The sequence below is a fragment of the Mastigoproctus giganteus genome, chromosome 6, assembly GCF_048544385.1.
Source record: "Mastigoproctus giganteus isolate SK-2022 chromosome 6, ASM4854438v1, whole genome shotgun sequence".
NCBI lineage: Eukaryota > Metazoa > Arthropoda > Arachnida > Uropygi > Thelyphonidae > Mastigoproctus > Mastigoproctus giganteus.
In genome coordinates this window covers 9226834-9251086 of record NC_143580.1, presented here as the reverse complement: position 1 = coordinate 9251086, position 24253 = coordinate 9226834, and the positions used below count along the sequence as shown (strand labels likewise).

Genomic DNA, 24253 nt, shown 5'->3' with positions numbered 1-24253 from the left:
AACGCAGACACAACCGAACTAGAACTGGAGAAGGAACAAGTACAAGAACTACAACCCAGAGCAGCCAAAGTGTACATAGGTAAGTCACTAATATTCAGAATGGAAGAAGAATGAAAGGCCATAGCAGAATTTGAGGGAATGGGCCCCACAAAGACCAACACGATACCAGGGCAGAGACAGAATCCTGTGGCAAGTCACAGACTACCTCAAATGGTGAATAATACCGGATTACCTCAACAACTATGAAGTAACACTAGACACTGTCTGCACAGGCAATTACTGTGCCATTATAGCAGCCACCAGGATGAACAGAAGAGAAACCAGAGACCAACAGAACACAAATCACAAAGACAAGGAACCACCAGCAGCAGCCTAGGAAAGAAAGCTAGAGCAAAAGATAGAAGAGCTAAGAATGAAGGCAGGTCAATTACCAATGGGGTAACAGAAGTATGAAGTTGGTCAGAAAAGTGAAGACCATCCTCAAGAGAGACAACATCCACAGCAGGCATGAGACCTATAATCAGAAGATCAAAGAATACCTACATACCCATAAGCAGAAACACCTTGAGCTCAATACAAGACTGCTGGTATAGGGAGAGTGTCCAGAGGAAAACAGACAACTGGATATTTGATGAAAACCAGAGAGCCTTCTAGAGGAACACTGGACAAGAGAAGGAAGGCAATGGACCCCCTCCCAACCAGAAGGCACTCAAGGAGTTATGAGGTAATCTGTGGAGCAGCAAAGTTAGCACAATGGTTATTTCCCCCCCCCCCCAATACACCTAAAAAAACAAAACAAAAACATACAAAGGACGACAAATTGGAAGATTCAGGAGGAAGAAGTACAACAGTCTATCAGGAAACCCCACAAATGGCGAACACCAGAAATAGATAACATCCACAACTACTAGTACAAGAAGCACATCAAATAGATCCTACTATCAAATACCCGGTTGAATCTTCAAAACATTAAAGGTATCCAACTATCAATGAATAATCCCATGTGACATGTGTTATCAAAATACATTTTTTAAACAATAATTATGACATAATGAATACGATACTCAATTTCAATAGTGTATTATTCAGTGGGGGGGATAAAAATAAACGATACAATGAGAAATATTCATACATAGTTGTTTTATAAGCTTCCAAATTTTTTTTACATGAAAATCATCCCATACTACCACTCAGCTTGTGAAAACATTAATCTGAATATTCATAAATAATCGAACTGAGTGTTCAAAAAGGGGACTCAATAATAGTTCAACCAGCTCACTCATTATATTAGACATCATGCTTGATGACAGATTAAATATGGCTAGAAAAAGTACCTTTGTTATTAGAGCTGGTGAAAATAATGCTATTATAATTTGATTTTTGATTGACTGATTGCTTAAGTGCATATTTCTGTATTTAAATTACAAAATGTAAACAAGTACTCTCAAATTATATATATACATTCTGCTCGTTATTCAATTAAACTGTCTTACAGCTACATACACACATGGACACCTCTTTCAATTGTTAACTATCATGTTGATCTAAAGTAGTTACTCAAGTCCAAATACTCTCACCTCTTCCTGTACTCCATTTGAAAGTCCATTAGGAGAAGTAAACTCAGCAAGCCCTTCATTTACTAATTCATCATTTATATGAATATCATCTTCACCACTTGTATCACAAAGATAAACTGATAAAACATCCTAATAAATAAATAAATCCCAAATTAATATAATGAAATAAAGCCACCATATCCAAAATTTAGAGGATAAAAATTAACTTTTAATAATAATATGAAAATTACTCATAAATAATAATTAAATTGGTTAAAGTAAATAATGTCAAAACACAATAAATCACTAACAAAAGTAACATACAAGCTAACTCTTAGCAATCAGAATATGGAAACACTTTATTATAGATTTGTCTTTCAGTCAGAACAGGTGAAATGGCATTCAGAAACATTCTTCCAATTTAATAACTAATGCAAGTCATACAACTCATGAGGAAAATTAATTAACTGAGGCCACATGAGTGGAGAGACCTTGATGAAACTGAAGCAGTTCCTCTGTCAAATGGCATCCACAACAGAATTACGGCCATTTCTTCTAATATTTTGATCACATGGCAGAAGTGTCACCTACACCATTTCCCTTCAGTATACAACTGGATGAAATTAATGACATCTCTCACTTTAGTAACACCAGCTCTTGGTTTTTGCCCATTATGGGGATACTGCGACTATCAGAAAGAATTCCTATATTGCAAGCACTTTCCGGAAACTGCAAAGGCTATTGCCACCTTTGAAATGCTGAAAAGTTTCTTTGTCAAACAAAACTTTGACTAGAAGAAACAAATTTGGTATTCTATGAACAGAGAAAAAATCTGTGATGCTTGGCAACACAACTGGCTTTGCTGCTTTCATGCTAACTGGTGCTGGTAAATAATAACAATAAAATCAATACATCAATCATATGATAACTGAAAACTATATGTGGATACTAGCAATATACCACAACTAATATGTTGACATTTAACATATCAATATATTAAAAATTTAATTATTTATGCTGTTTAAGTTCTTGACTAACAAGGTCAGTTAATTGCTTCAGGGTATGTATACCCCACCTCACAAGTCAGTGTAAGGTGCCCTTTACTCTTCTTTATACAAGGGCACAAATAAATAACACAAAACATGGACACATTACTACTATAGGTAAAATCAAGGTAGAAACACTGCATATACTAAAGACCAAGTACATGATTTTAGTAGATCATGTGTGATCTACCAAGATCACACAAATGTAGACCAAGTACTGTCAATTAATGCATTTACCTATAATCAGACTAACTTAAAATCTTTGATTACTGTTAACAAACTGCTGCTATCTAGGCCATGTTAGGTGGGTTGGAAAACTGCTAGTTTGGGGGACGGGATTCAGAGACTAAGAGGTTAACAGTAGCTGCAGGCAGAGGTGGAAATGATTCTTGCACTGCTTCTATTGGAATGAGCAGCAGCCCAGAAAGCCAGTTGCTGGGGCGTCATGAAACAAGTAAATACCTGGACATGTTAGAGTAACTAAGAGTAAGAACAGGTGCATGTATACTTGCATTTACACCAATGCTAGGAATGTAGTAAACAAATTTGATGAATTTGAAGTGCTGGTTAAGACATCCAAATTCCAATTCTGCATCACATATAAGGGATGCAGAATTGGAATTTGGGGAGTACAATGTGTACAGAAAGGATAGACTGCATAGGAAAGGAGGAGGGGTTATGCTGTTAGTTAAGAAACACAAAATCTAAGGAAATGCATCCAGTGATAGAGATGGACTCAGTCAGTCTGATGTGACATAAGCACTAGGAAAGCAAAACTGAGGGTAGGAGTTTGTTATAGGCCTAATGACTGACGAGTACAATGAACAATTATACAAAGAAATAAGAGTGGGCCAGTAAATCAGTGTCTTATAATGGGGGATTTTAACTTCCCAGATATAAACTGGAACTTGTGGGTAGGTCACTCACACACTAGCAAGGCTTTTGTGGATTTACTGGATGATTGTTTTCTACAGCAGCATATTAAAGAGGCAACAAGAGGGAGTAACACTCTTGATCTGATTATCAGCAGTGATTATTTATGCATTAAGAATTTACAGATAAAGGAAGTACTAAGTAGCAGTGATCACAGTGTACTGATGAGATTTACTTTAGCATTAGTATTAGTAGTGGCATATGATGCAAGAAAGCAAGCTTATGCAGCATCAGGCAGAAAAAAAAAAAAAAAAAAACTTCCCCTTCACCCCTCCATTCGTTCGAAATACCTGTCCAGCCGAGCCTTAAATTTATTTAGGCTATCAACTTCCACAACAAGGAATGGAAGTCTGTTCCACCAACCAACTACCCATTGGCTAAAGGCAAATTTCCACACATCTATCCTACATCTGTCTTTCCTCAACTTGAATTTTTGCCCTCTCAGATGATTATTCTGACCAAGAGGCAGAATCCTATCAGCATTGAGCATGCTCAAACCATTCAAGGCTTTATACACCTCTATCAGATCACCTCGCCGGTGCCTAGTCTCCAGACACTGTAATTTGCAAAACTTAAGCCTTTCTTCGTAAGAGCAATCCTTTGTTCCATTCACTAAACTTGTTGACCTTCTCTGTACTTCTCTGTTTTAGCAGCTCTACATCCTTCTCAAGGTGTGGCCTGACCATTGCCTTATACAAGGGAATAATCACCTCTTTATCCCTGATAGAAAAATTCCTGTATATCATTGATAAGACACAATGAGCTACTCTTGCAGCCCATTTGCACTGCTCAGAGAACTTCATATCTGCCTGCACAATTACCCCCAGGTCCTTTTCATTCTCTACCACTGTCAGTGTAGTACCACAGAGTTGATACTATGGGGTTGCTGTTTCCCATATGTAGTACTTTACATTTATCAATATTAAACTTCATTTGCCACCTCTCAGCCCATCTGCTCAACCTTTCCAGATCCTGTTGCAGCAGCATAGCATCAGTAGTGTCCTTAACAACCCTGCCAACTTTTGTATTATCTGCAAACTTGGACATTAAGCTTGATATACCATCATCAATATTATTTATAAATACAGAAAACAACAATGGAACCAACACTGAACCCTGAGGGACTCCACTAATAACATTAGTCCACGATTAGCAGTGTCCATTGATTACCACTCTTGTCTTCTCCCCCTCAACAACCCCTTTATCCATAGCAGCAATTTGCCTCCAATGCCACACTGCTCCAATTTGTGCAGCAGTCTTCCATGTGCAACAGTATCAAAAGCCTTTCTAAGATCCAAGTATATAATATCAAAGTTATTCCCTGCATTCAGTTCTTTTGTGACTGCATCATAGTATCCAATCAAATTGGTGAGGCAAGACTTCCCCTTAACAAAACCATGCTGTGTCCAAGCTATACCTGAAGTCTTGTCTAGATGATCCTGCAGTGCTTCTTTAACCAGTACCTTCATTAATTTTCCTGGAACAGAAATTAAACTCACAGGTCTATAATTACTTGTGTCAGCCTTTGATCCTCCTTTGTGAATTGGGGTCACATTGGCACACATCTCCAGTCCTTGGGTACCTCCCCTGAGTCCAAGGAAGCTCTCATAATTATGGCTAAGGGTTTGCTTACTTCCTTTGCTGCCTCCTTTAATATAACTGGATAGATCCCATCCACCCTATGTGCCTTTCTTGTGTTCATCTTCAACAATTTCTCCTCCACTTTACTCTCAGTTATTACAAGATTATCTAGCTTACTGCCAGAGTTGAATACACCTCTGGCATTCCTCTCGCTTAATAACTCCTCATGTGTGAATGTCGATGCAAAATTCATTTTGTTTGTTAGCTACCTGAGCAGGATCATCAACAGTGTAACAATCGATACCAAGTGGACCAATCTGATTCATTCCCCTTCCTTCTAGAGTTTACATAAGTAAATAACTCTTTGCTGTTTTCCTTTGCATCCCTTGCCAAAGATTTCTCGTAATCTGCCTTCGCCCGCCTAACCTCCTTTGTAACTTGGTTACAGATCAACTTATATCTATCATAGGCTTCTGTGTCACATGTTAATTTATATGTATCCCATGCATTTTTCTTCTCTGCCATATGTCTCATTAGTTCACCTGACATCCATTTAAGCTTAAACCTTGAACAATATTTCTTAGTTGGTATGTAAAGCCTAGTAGCTTCCAAGGTAAGTTCTTTGAATGCTTCCCATTTTGAACTTGCTGTTGGTAACATCATCAATTGGTTCCACTGTATAGAATTTAAATACTGTCTCAAAACATTGTAGTCGCCTTTACGAAAGTAATAACCCTTCCCTTTACCCCTGATGGTAGTTACCTCTTTGAGTAAATCCCACTTCAGCACACTGTGATCACTGCCACCTAGTGGTTCCTCTATCTGCAGATTCTTAATGCATGAAGAATCACTACTGATAATCAAATCCCTCTAGTTGCCTCCCTAACGTGCTGAGGTAGAAAACAATCATCCAATAAATCCACAAAAGCTTTGCTAGTGTGTGAGTGACCAACCCACAAATTCCAGTCAATATCTGGGAAATTAAAATCCCCCATTAGAAGACTCTCTGATTTATTGGCCCACTATTTCCCTGTACAGTTTCTTATTATACTCATCAGAGTCATTAGGCCTATAGCACACTCCTACTCTCAATTTTGATTTCCCAATGCTTAGGCTTAGGACACTGCACTGTCCAGCGATGTCGACTGGCTTCACTTCCTTGGATTTTATGCGTTTCTTAACTAATAGCATAACCCCTCCTCCCTTTCTATCCTGTCTATCCTTTCTGTAGACGTTGTACTCCCCAAATTCCAGTTCTGCATTCCTTATATCTGTGTGACACTCTGTCTCTGATATCCCAACAATATCTGCCTTTGATGCTTTGAGCAATACCTCAAATTCATCAAATTTATTTACCAAACTCCTAGCATTGGTGTACACGCAAGTATACATGCACCTGTTCTTTTTCTTGGCTACCCTAACACAACCTACGTGTTTACTTGTACCGCAGTCTCTGAAATATCCTGCATCTTGTTTTCCTGGCTTCTGCTCATTCCAATAGAAGCAGTGCAAGAATCACTTTCATCTCTCATAGATTAACAGTAGCTACTGTTAACCTATTAGTCCTTGTTTCCCCCCCCCCCAAGCTAGCAGTTTTCCGATCCACCTAACACTGCCTCGATAGCATCAGCAAATATTCTTGCACCCTTTCTATTTAAGTGTATCCCATCCCTGTAGAAGCAGTCCCTTCTGTTAACAAGTACAGACCAGGCTGAAAAAAATTCTACCCCTTGAGCCTTGCACAATCTTTCCAGGGCCGAATTGATCGACAAGGCTCTCATCATATACTCCCTCTTATTGTGTCTGAGCAGACACTTTCAAATTCAACCCTAATTCACGGCTTTTTTAACAGTGACCTGTACTTGTTAAGTATTTCTGCCAGTCTCCTACTCTTAATGTCATTAGTGCCAACGTGTACAACTATATCACCTTTTGTGCCCTTAAAAGATGATATCCGCTCTACAACGTTATCAACCTTTGCCCGTGGCAGACATACCCTGGTCCTGTTCCACCTATCCCTTTTACAAAGCATGTTCCCTGTTTCCCTGAAAATAGAGTCACCAACAACTACTAATTCCTGTGGGACTAGCACATTCTGCCTTGGGGGTTACCGCTGTGTTGCGTGATGACCAAGTGCAAGCTCTGGCGTTGATGTGGGCACTGAGAGCTTGAATGGCCCCCTCACTTTAAATCCTTTGAGGGCATCTACCCTGTCCTTCAAGCTCTCATATAGGCCCATAACAACGCTGAGTTGTCACCTGATTTCGTTACACTCCTTGCATCGCGCGCGCGCGCGCACACACACACACACACACAAAGACATCCCCCATGGCAATATCACGTCCCGTACCCGATTGCTCCATGAACATCATGCAAGCAGTGCATTTTTGTTTTCAGACAACTTTATACAAATAACAATGCATATCATTAGCATTAGCATTAGCAGAGGCATATGATGCAAGAAAGCAAGCTTATTCAGCATCAGCCAAAAAAAAAAAAAAAAAAAAAAAACCCTCTCCCATTTCACCCCTCCGTTCGTTCGAAATACCTGTCCAGTTGAGCTTTAAATTTGTTTAGGCTATCAACTTCAACAACAAGTGATGGAAGTCGGTTCCACCAACCAACCACCCGCTGGCCAAAGGCAAATTTCCGCACATCTATCCGACATCCGTCCTTCCTCAATTTGAATTTATGCCCTCTGAGGTGATTATTCTGAGAAAGATAAAGAATCCCATTGGCATTGAGCATGCTCAAACCATTCAAAGCCTTATACACCTCTATCAGATCACCTCGCCGGTGCCTAGTCTCCAGACTCTGTAATTTGCAAAACTTAAGCCTTTCTTCGTAAGAGCAACCCTTTGTTCCATTTACTAATCTTGTTGCCCTTCTCTGTACCCGTTCCAGCAGCTCTACATCCTTCTTGAAATGAGGCCTCCAGACCTGTATACAGTACTCAAGATGTGGCCTTACCATTGCCTTATACAAGGGAATAATCACCTCCTTATCCCTGCTAGAAAAATTCCTGTATATCATTGACAAGACACCATGAGCTACTCTTGCAGCTCGTCTGCACTGCTCAGAGAACTTCATATCTGCCTGCACAATTACCCCCAGGTCCTTTTCATTCTCCACCACTGTCAGTGTAGTACCGCAGAGTTGATACGTTGCTCTGGGGTTACTGTTTCCCATATGCAGCACTTTACATTTGTCGATGTTAAACCTCATTTGCCACCTCTCAGCCCATCTGTTCAACCTTTCCAGATCCTGTTGCAGCAGCATAGCGTCAGTATTGTCCTTAACGACCCTGCCAACCTTTGTATCATCTGCAAACTTGGACATTAAACTTGATATCCCATCATCAATATCATTCATAAACACCGAAAACAACAACGGACCCAACACTGAACCTTGAGGAACTCCACTAATAACATTAGTCCACATTGAGCAGTGTCCATTGATTACCACTCTCTGTCTTCTGCCACTCAACCATCCCCTTATCCATAGCAGCAATTTGCCTCCAATGCCACACTGCTCCAATTTGTGCAGCAGTCTTCCATGTGCAACAGTATCAAAAGCCTTTCTAAGATCCAAATATATAATATCAAAGTTATTCCCTGCATCCAGTTCTTTTGTGACTACATCATAGTATCCAATCAAATTGGTCAGGCAAGACCTGCCCTTAACAAAACCATGCTGCGTCTGAGCTATAACTGAATTCTTGTCTAGATGATCCTGCAGTGCTTCTTTAACCAGTGCCTCCATTAATTTACCTGGAACAGAAGTTAAACTAACAGGTCTATAATTACTTGTGTCAGCCTTTGAACCTCCTTTGTGAATTGGGGTCACATTTGCACATCTCCAGTCCATAGGTACCTCCCCTGAGTCCAAGGAAGCTCTCATAATTATGGCTAAGGGTTTGCTTACTTCCTTTGCTGCCTCCTTTAATATAACTGGATAGATCCCATCCACCCCAGGTGCCTTTTTTATGTTTGTCCTCAACAATCTCTCCTCCACTTTCCTCTCAGTTATTACAAAATCATCCAGCTCACTGCCAATGTTTACTTTACCTACATCATTCTCCTTCCTGAATAACTCCTCATGCGTGAATGTAGATGCAAAATACTCGTTTAGATTGTTAGCCACCTGAGCAGGATCCTCAACTGTTGAACCATCAATATCCAGTGGACCAATCTGATTCATCCCTTTCCTTTTCGAGTTCAAGTATGTAAAGAACTCTTTTCTGTTTTTCTTTGCATCCTTTGCCAAGGATTTTTCATAGTCTGCCTTTGCCTGCCTAATCTCCTTTGTGACTTGGTTACAGACCAACTTATATCTATCATAGGCTTCCATGTCACCCATTAATTTGTATGTATCCCATGCATTTTTCTTCTCTGCCACATGTCTCATTAGTTCATCTGACAACCATTTAGGCCTAAACCTTGAACAATATTTCTTAGTTGGTATGTAAAGCCTGGTAGCCTCCAAGATTAGTTCCTTGAATGCTTCCCATTTTGAGTTTGCTGTTGGTAACATCATCAGTTGGTCCCACTGTATAGAATTTAAATACTGTCTCAGACCATCATAGTCGCCTTTACGAAAACAAAAACCCTTCCTTTACCTCTGATGGTAGTTACCTCCTTGAGTAAATCCCACTTCAACACACTGTGATCACTGCCACCTAGTGGTTCATTTATCTGCAGGTTCTTAATGCATGAAGAATCACTACTGATAATCAGATCAAGAGTATTGCTCCCTCTTGTTGCCTCACGAACATGCTGATGTAGAAAACAATCATCCAATAAATCCACAAAAGCCTTGCTAGTGTGCGAGTGACCAACCCACAAATTCCAGTCAATATCTGGGAAATTAAAGTCCCCCATTATAAGACTCTCTGATTTACTGGCCCACTCTATTTCCCTGTACAATATCTTATTATACTCATCAGAGTCATTAGGCCTATAGCACACTCCTACTCTCAATTTTGATTTCCCTATGCTTATGTCACACCAAACTGACTCGACGCTGCCCTGTCCATCGATGTCGACTGGCTTCACTTCCTTGGACTTTATGTGTTTCTTAATTAATAGCATAACCCCTCCTCCCCTCCTGTCCTGTCTATCCTTTCTATACACATTGTATTCCCCAAATTCCAGTTCCGCATTACTTATATCTGTGTGACACCACGTCTCTGATATCCCAACAATATCTGCCTTTGATGTTTTGAGCAATACCTCAAATTCATCAAATTTATTTACCAAACTCCTAGCATTGGTGTACACGCAGGTATACATGCACCTGTTTCTATTCTTAGCTACCCTAACACAACCCATGTGTTTACTTGTACCGCAATGACTACCAGCAGTCTCTGAAATATCCTGCATCTTGTTTTTCAGACTTCTGCTCATTTCAATAGAAGCAGTGCAAGAATCACTTCCACCTCTGCCACTGGCTACTGTTAATCTATTAGTCCTTGTATCCCCCCCAACTAGCAGTTTTCCGACCCACCTAACACTGCCTCGACAGCATCAGCAAAAATTCTTGCACCCTTTCTATTTAAGTGTATCCCATCCCTGTAGAAGCAATCTCTCCTGTTAACAAGTACAGTCCAGGCTGAAAAAAATTCTACCCCTTGAGCCTTGCACAATCCCTCCAGGGCCGAATTGATCGACAAGGCTCTCATCATATACTCCCTCCTATCGTGTCTGGGCAGAATTGCAGACACTTTCAAGTTCAACCCTAATTCACGGCTTTTTTTCAACAGTGACCTGTACTTGCTAAGTAATTCCGCCGGTCTCCTACTCTTAATATCATTAGTGCCAACGTGTACAACTATATCACCTTTTGTGCCCTTAAAAGATGATATCCGCTCTACAACGTCATCAACCTTTGCCCCTGGCAGACATACCCTGGTCCTATTCCACCTATCCTTTTTACAAAGGATGTTCCCCGTTTCCCTGACAATAGAGTCACCAACAACTACTAGTTCCTGTGGGACCAGCGCATTTTGCCTAGGGGGCTGCTTCTGTGTTGCCTGATGACCAAGTGCAAGCTCTGGCGTTGATGTGGGCAGCTGAGAGCTTGATGGGCCCCTCAATTTATTTCCTTCGAGGGCATCCACCGTCCTTCAAGCTCTCATAAAGGCCCATAACAACGCTGAGTTGTCGCCTGATTTCCTTGCACTCCTTACATCGTGCACACACAAAGACATCCCCCTTGGCAGTATCATGTCCCGTACCCGACTGCTCCGCAAACATCAAGCAAACAGTGCATTTTAATAGACTGTGATTCAGAGGGCAACTGCCCCCCTCAGTTCTCCCCTGAACCACAGCACTCGCATTAGCTTGAGCCTTTTGCTTTGCTGCTCTGGTCAGAGTCATGATTCCGATTTAATTCAATAAAATTCAAAACAAAAATTAAATCCTTAAGTTATATCCCAAAACAGTTATGTTATATATATATTTTTTTCGGTATCTAGTGTTTTCTACGAGTTCCCTTTATACAACTTCCGTATCACGTGTACCACTATAGTTATGTATTAATTATTTGTTAGATTAAGTCGTTATATATATATATATATATAGAGTTAAAAGTACAATTTAATTGACAATAAAGTTTATCAAGATTAATAGATTTACTGATTAATTGACAATATTATATTATGCACTATACGACACTAAGCTTATGCTATCGTGTAAAAATGGCGGGAATTCACGAACGGTATTTCTAAGGACTCGTAAGTATTGATTAGCTTCCAAATCTCGCTATCTCAATTTAGAATAAACTAAGGATCCTGACTAGGTCTATAATCTACTTATAGAAGATAATTTGATATAACAGTTGGTTAATAAATCGACTAAATTTGATTAAAAAAAAAAATTTGGTTTGTGACACGTGGATTTGATACCGTTACCGATACTAAGTAATATCTACAAAATCTCTGTCTAAGTTAAACTTTAAACTAAGTATCGTAACTAGGAATATAAAGCTACTCTAGAAAATAAGTTAATATGACAATTTAAACTAATAAAGCAGAAAATAAATCAGGAAAAACTTCTCTGTTTGAAGAGCTTTAAGGAGCAATGTCCGCACTGGCTAACCTCGCACCCAGACGTCCCGCCGTATAGAATTTAAATACTGTCTCACCTCCGTAGTCGCCTTTACGAAAGCAAAAACTTTGTCATAGAAATGTATTTCTCTAGCAGTTTACAAGTTACCTTGGGCTATAAGCACATTTCCAGTAAACAAAAAAAATGTCAAATGACTTTTTCTTGGTTAATTACAAAAACGTTTACTACAAAATGATTTTGTAGTTAATGTTGTCTGACACTAAATCCTCGATATATAAAGATAAAAATCCATAATTTCTCTTAATTCTTTATTTATTTTTTTTTTTACCTGAGTTACTGCACGAGAGAACCTACCTAGTCTTGTGCCACCATGTATATTCTACTTTTATGGATAGTAATGCTACTATGAGAATCTGAGAGGTTCTATTCCAGAACTTGGAATTGTGTTTCCTTCTAGTTCAAGTTATTCACAGAACTCACCCATATGATATATCAATGGTTCTAATGGTCTTACAGAAGGTATTATTGAATAATAATGAAGATGCCATTATTCAATGCCAATATAAAAATATGAATCACGAAACAGTAGTGCGAGAAATCATTGGTTAAACTAAAAACGGAGATTAAAGATCGTGATAAGGAAAGCATAATTTAAAAAGAGTAACTGAAAAACTTAGTCTAGAGGAGGAGGGGGGCACCATATCGTCCTACAAAGCTGTATAAATAAAATAAAAATATCTGAAATTAAAAAAGGAATAATGCCAATAGTCGAGAACGACGGACTTTGATAGATTCATCTTCAGTTGGCAATAAAAAGAAGGGCGAAAGGGTTGCTATAGATCTTAAGTACCCGAAATGTTTAGCTGCACACTTGGGCTTTGGGTAATTGCCTCGTCATTTTTAAATATTTAATTTTTTATTAAACTTATTAATATTAGTTTTTATTAAATTAATATTGTATGTAACTAAAAAATTACATACAATAAGTATTACAATCTATCTAAAAAATCGTGGAATATTGGGGTTCCAATCAGAATTCAAAAACCCAAAACATTTTTCCAGAAATTAAACAAAGTTTGTCGTTTGCTGGGTTCTCTGCCACAAGATTGGTCCTTGAGGTTGTCACAGACATTTTCTCAGATATGCCAGACAAGCTGTACTTGCTACCTGGGAGTCTAAAACGTTGATTGAACTGATATTCGGGTGACACTCAAGTCAAGTGGACCCAATTTCGGCAAAGTCCGGATGGTCTGTGACAGCCAAATCCTCTGCTTGCACCTTCATGATGGTGGAACTGTTAGTAATCCTGGGTATAACCTCCACGCACAAGTACATAGTGGGTCACCACTCAGGTGTGAACCAACGCAAGCAGGAGTCGAGGTGTGGCGCCCACACCACATGGAGGAATGCCGCTCCTCTACGTTACCAGGCAGTACTAGGTGGTAGATGACTCTCATCAACCGGTGAAATACCACCACTTTGCTTATTGGAGGCTTGAAGTGGTGGAACCCATGTTTAGTCTCTAGAGCTAAGTTCTCGTCAACCCTTCCCTATCTCTTCCATCATGCAGTATGATTTATGACTTTTGAGGTTATGATGAACGTTATGGCGAGATTCAATATTCCTTACATTTCGAGGGTACAGCTTTAAAACGGTGTTCGCAGGCCGGCCACTAGTTAGTACACTGGACCGAACCTATTGGTAACTCTCTAGAAGGCTTCTGGATCAGCTAGTGTATAATCTTGCTACCTCTACTCTGCCAGATAGTGACTGGAGGGAGTCCGAGTAGTGTGTATGCGAGGAGCATTGTTGACGCCACGTTATGTCAAGGATCTGGGTATATTCTTACCATGTGTACACAATATCCAAAAATTTCATTACTTCATGCAGCATTTCTCACCCACTTTTTCTTACTATTGAATACACCATGAATTGTCAAACTAATAGAGCAAGCTTATCTGCGAAAAGATCTAAACCTCCCAAGGACTTCCTAATTCATTTCACAAATATATGTGGTCTCAATTCTAATCTCAACGATGTCCACTTGCAGTCTGCCAAACCCCATGTACTTTTTCTGACAGAATCTCAGTTATTGGTTGATTCAACTACTGCTCATCTCAATGCCCAAATTATTCGCTGTATGATTCCTTTCGCCTCAAAGGTAGTACTTGTGCATATGTCTGTTCTGATATTCCCTGTCAGAGACTTGGCAATTTGGAATCTCCTCTCTTTGATCTTCTCTGGCTCAAAATCTCTCTACCTCATTGTGTCAAATTCATCTGTTGTCTCTACTGTTCTCCCAACTCCATTAATCATTTGGAGCTCTTTGACTTCCTCTCTTTGCAACTTGACTTTCTCCAGTCCAACTTTCCTAAGAGTGAGATAATTTTCCTTGGTGATTTTAATGTTCACAACTCAAGCTGACTTCCGTTTTCTAGTCACACTGACCCAGCAGGTCGAGATGCTGAGGCTTTTGCAATTACTAATGACCTAGCACAGATTGTTCATTTACCTACAAGAATACAACACAAACAATCCTTCTAAGTACACGGTCGAAGTGAGAGGTCCTTTAGGCACTTCAGATCACAACTTGGTGATTGTTTCTTCTCCAATGGAACCTTTATCTCATGGCTATTCCCAACCTTGTGTTGTTTGGGATTACAAGAATGCAAAATGGGATGACCTGCGAGATTTCTTTTCTTCTTTTCCTTGGTCGGATTACTGTTTCAAAACTTCTGGTGTCAACGTTTGCTCAGATCGTGTCAGTGAAATTATTCTTGCAGGAATGGATTCCTTTATCCCACACTCCACTTTAAAATCTCATCCTTTATCTAAACCTTGGTTTTCCAATAAATGTGCTAAGGCTGTTCAAAGGAAGAACGTTGCATATCGTAATTGACTTGTTTCTAGTTCTTCAGTTTCATTTTCTGCCTACACCAAAGCTCGCAACAATTGTAAAGCAGTTATTAATCAGTCCAAACTTCAGTTTGAACAGGTTAAGAGTAGAAAACTTGCTTCTTGCCCTAATGGTAGCCGAGCATTCTGGTCTCTTGCCAAAGCTACTGGTTGCAAGTTTTGCCCATCTCTGCTCCCACCTCTGTCCAAACCAGATGGTTCTCTTGTCACTTCAGCCAAGGATAAAGCTGACCTGCTAGCATCCCATTTTTCTTCCAGCTCATGTATTAATGATCTTGGTAAAACATCTCCCACCATTCTCAACACGCTCCATTCAATGCCTCCTGTGGTCTTCTGTCAAAAGGATTTTGATGAATCTTGATGCTAAGAATGCTCCATGTCCTGATGGTATTTCTCCACTTGTTCTCAAAACCTGTGCTCCTGAACTTACTCCTATTCTTTGCCGCCTTTTTTCACTTTCTTATTCCAAAGGTGCTTTTCCTTCTGCTTGGAAATTTGCTCATATCCAGCCAGTTCCTAAAAAGGGTGACAAATCCGTCCCATCCAATTATCGTCCAATTGCAATTACTTCTACTCTTTCTAAAGTAATGGAGAAATCAATTAACCGCCAACTCTTAAACTACCTAGAAACCTTCCGTCTGATAAACGATCGCCAGTATGGATTGTGTCAGTGTCGATCCACTGGCGATATTTTGGCTTATGTTACCCATTTATGGACCAATTCAATGGAAAGATTTGGTGAAACACAAGTAGTTGCTCTTGACATTTCAAAGGCTTTTGATCGTGTTTGGCATAAAGGTCTTCTAAACAAGCTTCCATCTTACCAACGGTTTGCCAACTGTTTTTAGTAATTGGTTATCCAGTTTTCTCTCTGATCGCTCACTGAGGGTGATGGTAGATGGCTCTCTGTCTTCTAACTTCTCCACTAATGTTGGTGTCTCCCAAGGTTCAGTTCTTTCCCCCACTCTTTTCCTCTTGTATATTAATGACCTTCCATTGACTGGAAATCCTATCCATAGTTTTGCCGATGATGGCACAGTGCATTCCACTTTCCATTTTAAGAAACCTTGCCCTTCTCAATCAACTTCACTTTCTCGAAAATCTGCTACCAATTCCTTAAATGCCAATCTTCATGTAATTCTTCAGTGGGGCAAAGACAACATTGTTGATTTCAACCCTTCTAAAGCTCAGTCTTGTCTTATATCTCGCAAAAAGGATTCTTCTGCTCCTATGCTTATCTTTAGTGACACTCAGATTTCTATTCTAGGCAAAATGAGTACAATGAACAATTGTACGGAGAAATAGAGTGGGCCAGTAAATCAGAATGTCTTATAATGGGGGATTTTAACTTCCCAGATATTGACTGGAACTTGTGGGTTGGTCACTCACACACTAGTCAGACTTTTGTGGATTTATTGGATGATTGTTTTCTGCAGCAGCATGTTCGAGAGGCAACCAGAGAAAGTAATACTCTTGATCTGGTTATCAGCAGTGATCATTCGTGTATTAAGAATTTGCAGATAAAGGAACCACTAGGTGGCAGTGATCACAGTGTGCTGAAGTGGGATTTACTCAAAGAGGTAACTACCGTCAGGGGTAAAGGAAAGGGTTTTTGCTTCCGTAAAGGGGAGTACAGTGGTCTCAGACAGTTTTTAAATTCTGCACAGTGGGATCGACTGACGATGTTACAAACAGTAAATTCTAAGTGGGAAGCATTCAAGGAATTAATCGTGGAAGCTACTAGACTTTTCATACCGATGAAGAAATATTGTTCAAGGTTTAGGCCTAAATGGTTATCAAATGAACTAATGAGACTCGTGACAGAGAAGAAAAATGCATGGGATGCATATAAATTATCAGGCGACGCAGAAGCCTGTAGCAGATATAAGCTAGTCTGTAATCAGGTCACAAAGGAGGTTCGGCAGGCAAAGGCGGATTACGAGAAATCTTTGGCAAAAGATGCTAAGAAAAACAGCAAGGATTTCTTTACTTATATAAACTCTAAAAGGAAGGGGCTGAATATGATTGGTCCACTTGACATCGATGGTTCGACTGTTGATGATCCTGCTCAGATAGCAAACAAACTGAATGAGTATTTTGCATCTACATTCACACGTGAGGAATCATTACAGTTTGAAAATGGAAGAAGGTTATCAAATTGTAGCAGTGTGCTTAATGATTTTGTAATAACTGAGAGCAAAGTGGAGAAGAAATTGTTGAAGTTAAACATAAGAAAGGCACCTGGGGCGGATGGGATCTATCCAGTTATATTAAAGGAGGCGGCAAAGCAACTAAGCAAACCCTTAGCCATAATTATGAGAGCATCCTTGGATTCAGGGGAGGTTCCCACGGACTGGAGATGTGCAAATGTATCCCCAATTCACAAAGGAGGTTCGAAGGGTGACACGAATAATTACAGACCAGTTAGTTTAACTTCTGTTCCGGGTAAAATAATGGAGTCACTGGTTAAAGATGCATTGCAGGATCATCTAGACAAGACTGCAGCAATAATTCAGACACACAGCATGGGTTTGTTAAGGGAAAGTCTTGTCTGACAAATTTGATTGGTTATTATGATGTGGTCACAAAGGAACTGGATGCAAAAAATAATTTTGATATCATATACTTGGATTTCAGGAAAGCTTTTGACACTGTTGCGCATGGAAGACTACTGTACAAATTGGAGCAGAATGGTATTAAGGGTAAGTTGCTACAATGGATAAAAGGATGGTTAAGTGGGAGAAGACAGAGGGTGGTAATCAATGGGTGCTGCTCTTCGTGGACTAATGTTATTAGTGGAGTCCCACAGGGTTCGGTGTTGGGTCCACTGTTGTTTTGTATATTTATCAATGATATTGATGAAGGTATATCAGGCTTAATGTCAAAGTTTGCAGATGACACGAAGGTTGGCAGGGTTGTTAATGACAGTAATGGCAGTGTGCTACTGCAACAGGATCTAGATAATTTGGGCAGATGGGCTAAGAAGTGGCAACTGAAGTTTAACCTTGACAAATGCAAAGTACTGCATATGGGTAGAAGTAACCCCAGAGAAACGTACCAACTGTGTGGTACTACACTTAAGGTGGTAGAATATGAAAAAGACCTGGGAGTAATTGTGCAGTCAGATATGAAGTTTTCTGAGCAATGTAGACAGGCTGCTAGGGCAGGTCATGGGGTTTTGTCAATGATATATAGGAATTTTGCTAGCAGGGAAAAGGAGGTGATTGTCCCTCTGTATAAGGCAATGGTCAGGCCACGCCTTGAGTACTGCGTACAGGTCTGGAGGCCTCATTTTAGGAAGGATGTAGATTTGCTTGAGCGTGTACAGAGAAGAGCAACACGATTGGTGAGGGGAATGAAGGGATCCTCTTACCAAGAGAGGCTTAAGTTCTGCAAATTGCAGTGGCTGGAGACTAGGCACCTGCGCGGTGATCTGATTGAGGTCTATAAGGCCTTGAATGGGTTGAGCACGCTGAATTCTGATGGGATCCTCCCACTTGTTCAGAATACGAACCTACGGGGACATAAGTTCAAATTAAGAAAGGATAGATGTAGAATAGATGTGCGGAAATTTGCCTTTAGCCAGCGGGTGGTTAATTGCTGGAACAAACTTCCATCTGTCGTTGTGGAAGTTGATAGGTTAAATAAATTTAAGGAGGAACTGGACAGGCAATTGGAGGGTATGGTGTGATTTTTTTTTTTTTTTTTTTGGCTGATGCTGCATAAGCTCCTACACTTGCTTTCTTGCATCAAGTGCCACTACTACTACTACTAATCTCTCTTGGCACAAACACAGTACAAATATTGCTTTCTCTGCATCTAAAAAACTTGGTTTTCTCTTTCGATCTCGGTGTTACTTTTCTTCCAAACAGCTGCTCACTCTGTATTAATCGCTAATTCGCCCTGCCATGGAATATTGTTCCCACACCTGGGGTGGTGCCCCCAAAACCTCTCTCAGGCTTCTTGATTCCATTCAGTAGAGGGCAGTTAAGTTAACTAGTGATTCATCTCTAACAGAGTCTCTCCACTCGCTTTCTCATAGACGTACTGTTTCTGCTGCATGCCTCTTCTTCTGAATTGGCTTCTATAATTCCCACTCTCTCTTTCAAAACAGTCCGAACACGTGCCGCCACCAGCCAACATCCATTTACTGTCCAACTTCAAACTCACAGAACCAACTTTTCATCTTCCTCATTTATTCATTCAACTGCCGTTTTCTGGAACAACCTTCCTTCATACGTATTTCCTGAAAATTACAATCTACAGAAGTTCAAGTCCAATGTCAACAAATATCTTCTTTCGTCTTCTCAACCTGCAACCCAAGCATGGTACTAAGTACTATAGGTTCTAATACCTCTCATGTTTGGGTTTCACATAAAAAAAAAAAAGATATAATTTATTACTATCAATACAATGAAAGTCAGCAATGCCTATATAGCACCCACGCAAAAAAAAAAAAAAAAAAAAAAACCTTTCATTTGTCAATTCCTTCCAATTTGCCAAAATGTTCTTCAAATTTATTCAAATTATCCATTTCCACAGTACTAGTTGGAAATTTATTTCAAAAATTGACCTCCTGCAAGAATGAACTCAGGAATACTACCTTATAAACTCTGTTTAGGAGTAAAGAGGTGATATGTGATTACAGTACAAGTCTTAAAATTTTAATATCATATCACAATTCCTACATATGCAGGTTTCTGTGTTTAATCATAATATGTATGAGGGGTGGCCAAAGTTCTGAGTATATAAAATGTATTACTAGAATAGGTTATTCCTAATGTATATAAGAAGAAAAAAAATTGTATACTGATGTCTTATGAATTTTCTAAATTCAATTTTTTATGTTGGTAAGTGGAAGAAATTAATATCCAGCAAACCGCAAACCACAAACCCCAAGTTGCACAGGCTAAAACTTATGAATGTGGATTTGGGAAATTAAACACTCCACCTTGTAACAGCCCTGTTCTGGTCAAAAATAATTATTTATTCAGAAACCTCAAGTCATTTTGTTGGAACACATTTTAAATAAGGTGAAGAGTGAAAAGCAGCAGTAGGAATCTGGTTTGATGCCCAATCAGAAGAATTTGTTTTAGAAGGATTAAACTCTGCAGATTAAATACAATAAGTATACTGAACTTCAGGATGAATATGCTGAAAAATAAAAAAAATGGAATTTTTTACCTGTCTTTTATACTCCATTCTCAGAATTTGACTCATGATGACAAAAATATGATGAAACTGAAAGTAGTCAAAGCAGCTGCTTGTGATTCAGAAAATAGGGTCTCAAAAAGTAAAAAGCATATGGATGAAAGCAAACACTGACATGGAAGAAATGTACTGCAAAGGACAGCAGATCAAGGCAATGAATTCAATTATAAAAAATAATGTAAAAACCAAGAACAATAATAAATAAATTTATCAATCATCAATTTTAGTGAATTTTTATGAGATGCAATGGTATGAAAGCATAAAATTTTCAAAAGTTATTTAAAATTGAAATAAAACGATTGATTACCTTGTCATTGTCACTTATTTGTGCCATAAGTGGCTTGTTGGAAGTCATCTGTAATAATCGCTCACTGGCCCTTTTGCTCCAGGTGCTCTGCAAAAATAAACATACAACATATATCTGCATCTCAAAAAAAAAATAAAATATTGAATTATGTCAATATACATGATCAACAAGAAAGGACTGATAAGCAGCATTCACTTAACATGTATTACTAACACATATCCATTAATGTGCAACTCACTGACTGATGTGAGAGGTGCACATCAGTCAGTGAGTCTAAATTTTTTTTGCCTACCATATATACAGGAAGGCCTCGCATAACGCGAGTTCGATTAACGCGAATTTCAGTTAATGCTATTTGAAAAATTATACAACTTTTCACTTTACACGATGCAAATTTCCAGTTAATGCGATCTTTTTTTTTTTTTTTTTTTTTTTTTTTTATGCGATAGTTGAAAACGATTTGAATCGCGCGTTAAGCTTACCGCAAGTAGTACGGTCAATAAACAAACGTTTGCCTGCTGCCCGCCTCGGTGTGTTCCATCGGAAGAAGACGTGTTACTTGTTTGTCTCCTGTTAATAAAGTCAATGCACACTTGCATAAAAATTCAAATTTTTAAATGAGCCAGATGAAAATGTTACCGCGAAGGAGATAACGGTAAAAGAATTAGATGAAATCTTTCGTATCGCATAGAACCTCAAACAAAAGGTTTGATGTTCTCTGTGATATTTATTTTGCCAGGGCCCAGAGAAGATTGTTGTCGGCTATCCAAAATTGACTGATGAAAAGAGAAAGTCAACACTGTTCAGATATTTCCACAACAGTCGTTTCTTCATTGTGTATTTTATGTCAGAGGTTCCCAAACTTTCTCAGTTCACGGCACTCTTAGTGTCTCAGTAACATTTTAAAGGCGCATTCAGACCAAAAGAAATACCTAACAGTTTCGCTTAGTAGTTAGATCCAAACAACTTAATAAGAAATGTTGAAACTGTGAACTACCTCGAGCTAGTAGTTCGCGCGGTGTCCGACAGATGTCGAGTATCACTGTGTTTCCCTCGAAAATTTAAAATATTCTGAGGTGCGCAGTTTGGGAACTGCTGTTTTATGCAATAAACATTTAATTCCATAATTATTTTCATTAGCTTTTACATTGTATACAGCTAAAAAAGTTATTTAAAAGGTATTTTTAAAATTCTTTATGGACATTCCAGAAGGTCAAGGACCAATTATAATTTTTCCAATTGGTTATTATATTCAATTAACGTGTTTCTGTTTTGCGCTCGCAGGATGAATTAATCGCGTTAATCGAGGCCCTCCTGTGTATGTATGTGTATATATATATATATATATATATATATTTTTTTTTTTTTTTTTTTGTCTATCATATATATATATATAGAATGGTTCAATTAAAATGCACCGGGTCTATTTTGTTTATTTTCAGGTATAAGCTATTTGTCATCTGAATTTTATTTTTTCTTGTTGGGGCTGAGATTTTAGAATTTGATGTTAAAACTGGAATAAGCATTACTGTTTAGATTTTATATATTCTAAAACAAATTGTGGGTAATCGACTGCTTTTGTCTCAATGAGTGAGTTGTTTCTCTTCTTTGGTTTAATCTAAAAATGTCATTACTTTATTTTTGAAGTAAACCAATTTTATTTGGGGGGGGGGGGAGGAACAGTTATGTGCTGAATGATGCAAGAAAGCAAAGTTTTTCAGCATCAATCAAAAATAAACAAATAAAATAATCATAAAAAATTTGAATAAACCAGCATACAGTAAGTGCCAGTTACAGTTATCACTGGTCATTAGAATCAGTTGCTTTATAGAATTAAATTTTGAAGAACCGATTCAAATCAATAAAATGCACTACACTTGCATCATTTATTAGAATTGCATCTTCAGTTATAAAAATCAATTGTGAACACTTCTGTGACATTTTTCTAAAAAACATTTCTGGAGGTCACAACCATAAAACAATTTGCAGCTTCCAGTTTATTGGGCTTTTCTGCTAATGCAATTCTGTTAGTGCAATAAATGGGTAGTAAATTTGATTTTATTGTATTTGCAATAATATCAATAGCTGTAATTCTGTTTTAACGTTATTATAGTGAAATGTGTTTCTCCTTCACTGAAATCTGCTCGTTTCTATATCTAAACTTTGTATCACCTGCATGTGTCATGTTAGTTCCATTTGTGTGCGCTGTGTGCACTGTTATTGATTGATGCTTATCTTTTTTACTGTGTTTTAAATTTTACTACCCAAAAAAGAAGGCACAGACAGGACATCTCAGCTCCTGAAGGAAGAAATGGCCCACTCCACCAACAAAAACTCCAGCAATGGACCCAAGCAGAGGCGTAGCTAGGTTTTTGGCGCCCTTGGCAAATTCTTGGCTACGCGCCTTTTTTTGATAATTGGCAAAATCATAATAAATAATAAGTACAGTTGGATTTCTGTTTAACAAACTTCTTTATAGCAAATTTTTCTATTTAGAGATAAATGTTTTCTTTTTACCAAATTTTTTTAGAATTTGCTAAAATAGAATTTTATTCTTCATCGAATTTTTTTATTTCTTTGTTTTATGGAAATTAAAATTTTCCATATAATGACTGCATTACGAGACTTAACTGGGTACACATCGTTCGCACCCATGGCCATCAAGCAAGCAATAGTGCTGTTGTTACCTCCGAATTAAAAAATAAAGAGATTACCATCTGCAACTCAGTGGGACCCGTAAAAACCTATCCGACTAACTGTCCCACATACCGAGAAGTCGAGCTGGTCAACTACTTTCTGTGTATCCATAGCCAGTGGGCAGACCAAGGTGTATTAAACATTCGGACAATAGGCTCTGGTCAACCTTCTATTGTAAGCACCCTGTTAGAGATTTAGAAGGGAGTGGTTTTCCTTTATCTCAACAAGCGGTCAGCTGTTGTTTTGTGGAAGTGAAATGGCACTGTTTCAAAGCTATTGGCCTCTCATCGAGCACAATATGAGATACAGAGGAAATGATGCCTCCCACACTACTATCGTAGTTTTTTCTTAAGAGTTATCTATGGTGTATCCACACCGATATTATATAGATATAAAAGTCTTATTCTTAACATATTATGCCTTGTTGTATTTAGTTATTTTAAATATTACCATACAAACCTTTTGGCATCTTTCACATTGTGTCATTATCTTCACAACTGGGTCATGAGATCTGCAATAGCAGGATACCTGCCCAACAAGCCTTGAAACGGTCACCAGGAGGAGCCTGATATTCACGGAGTTTCTGAGAATAGGTAACAACAATCTTCTCTACTGGGGAAGCATTGCTTATTCAAGGAGTTTGAGTGGTGTGAGTAGAAGGAGTTACTGTCCCTTTCATTCTTCTACACCGTTTCTTTTATTCTTCCACTCCTACTATAACATTCCCTCTACTTTTTGCTTTTCTTCTAATAGGGACAAGTGGATAGCAGAGGTATTATCCCACACATATACAAACAAGCTTTGAAACGGTGTCATCTGGGTGATGGTGTCCACTGAGAATAAGTAACAGTCTTCTCTATTAGTGAAGCATTACTTGTTCAAAGTAGTGCAATACCATGGCAACTCGTGAAGGACAAGCACAATGAGGTACAGAGAAAA

At 38.7% G+C, this 24253-nt stretch overlaps 1 protein-coding gene across 2 annotated transcripts in view; it reads right to left on the bottom strand.

Annotated features, from left to right (window-relative positions):
- The window catches only part of LOC150083889 (tudor domain-containing protein 5-like), a 286816-nt gene that overhangs the window by 126760 nt on the left and 135803 nt on the right, over positions 1-24253 (bottom strand). For both annotated transcript variants that reach the window (XM_090374933.1, XM_090374932.1), the window contains exons 12-13: positions 20618-20704; positions 1578-1706 (exon numbers count right to left, since the gene is read on the bottom strand). In XM_090374933.1, the coding sequence (XP_090231059.1) occupies positions 1578-1706; positions 20618-20704 (216 nt within the window). The remainder of the gene's footprint in view (positions 1-1577; positions 1707-20617; positions 20705-24253) is intronic.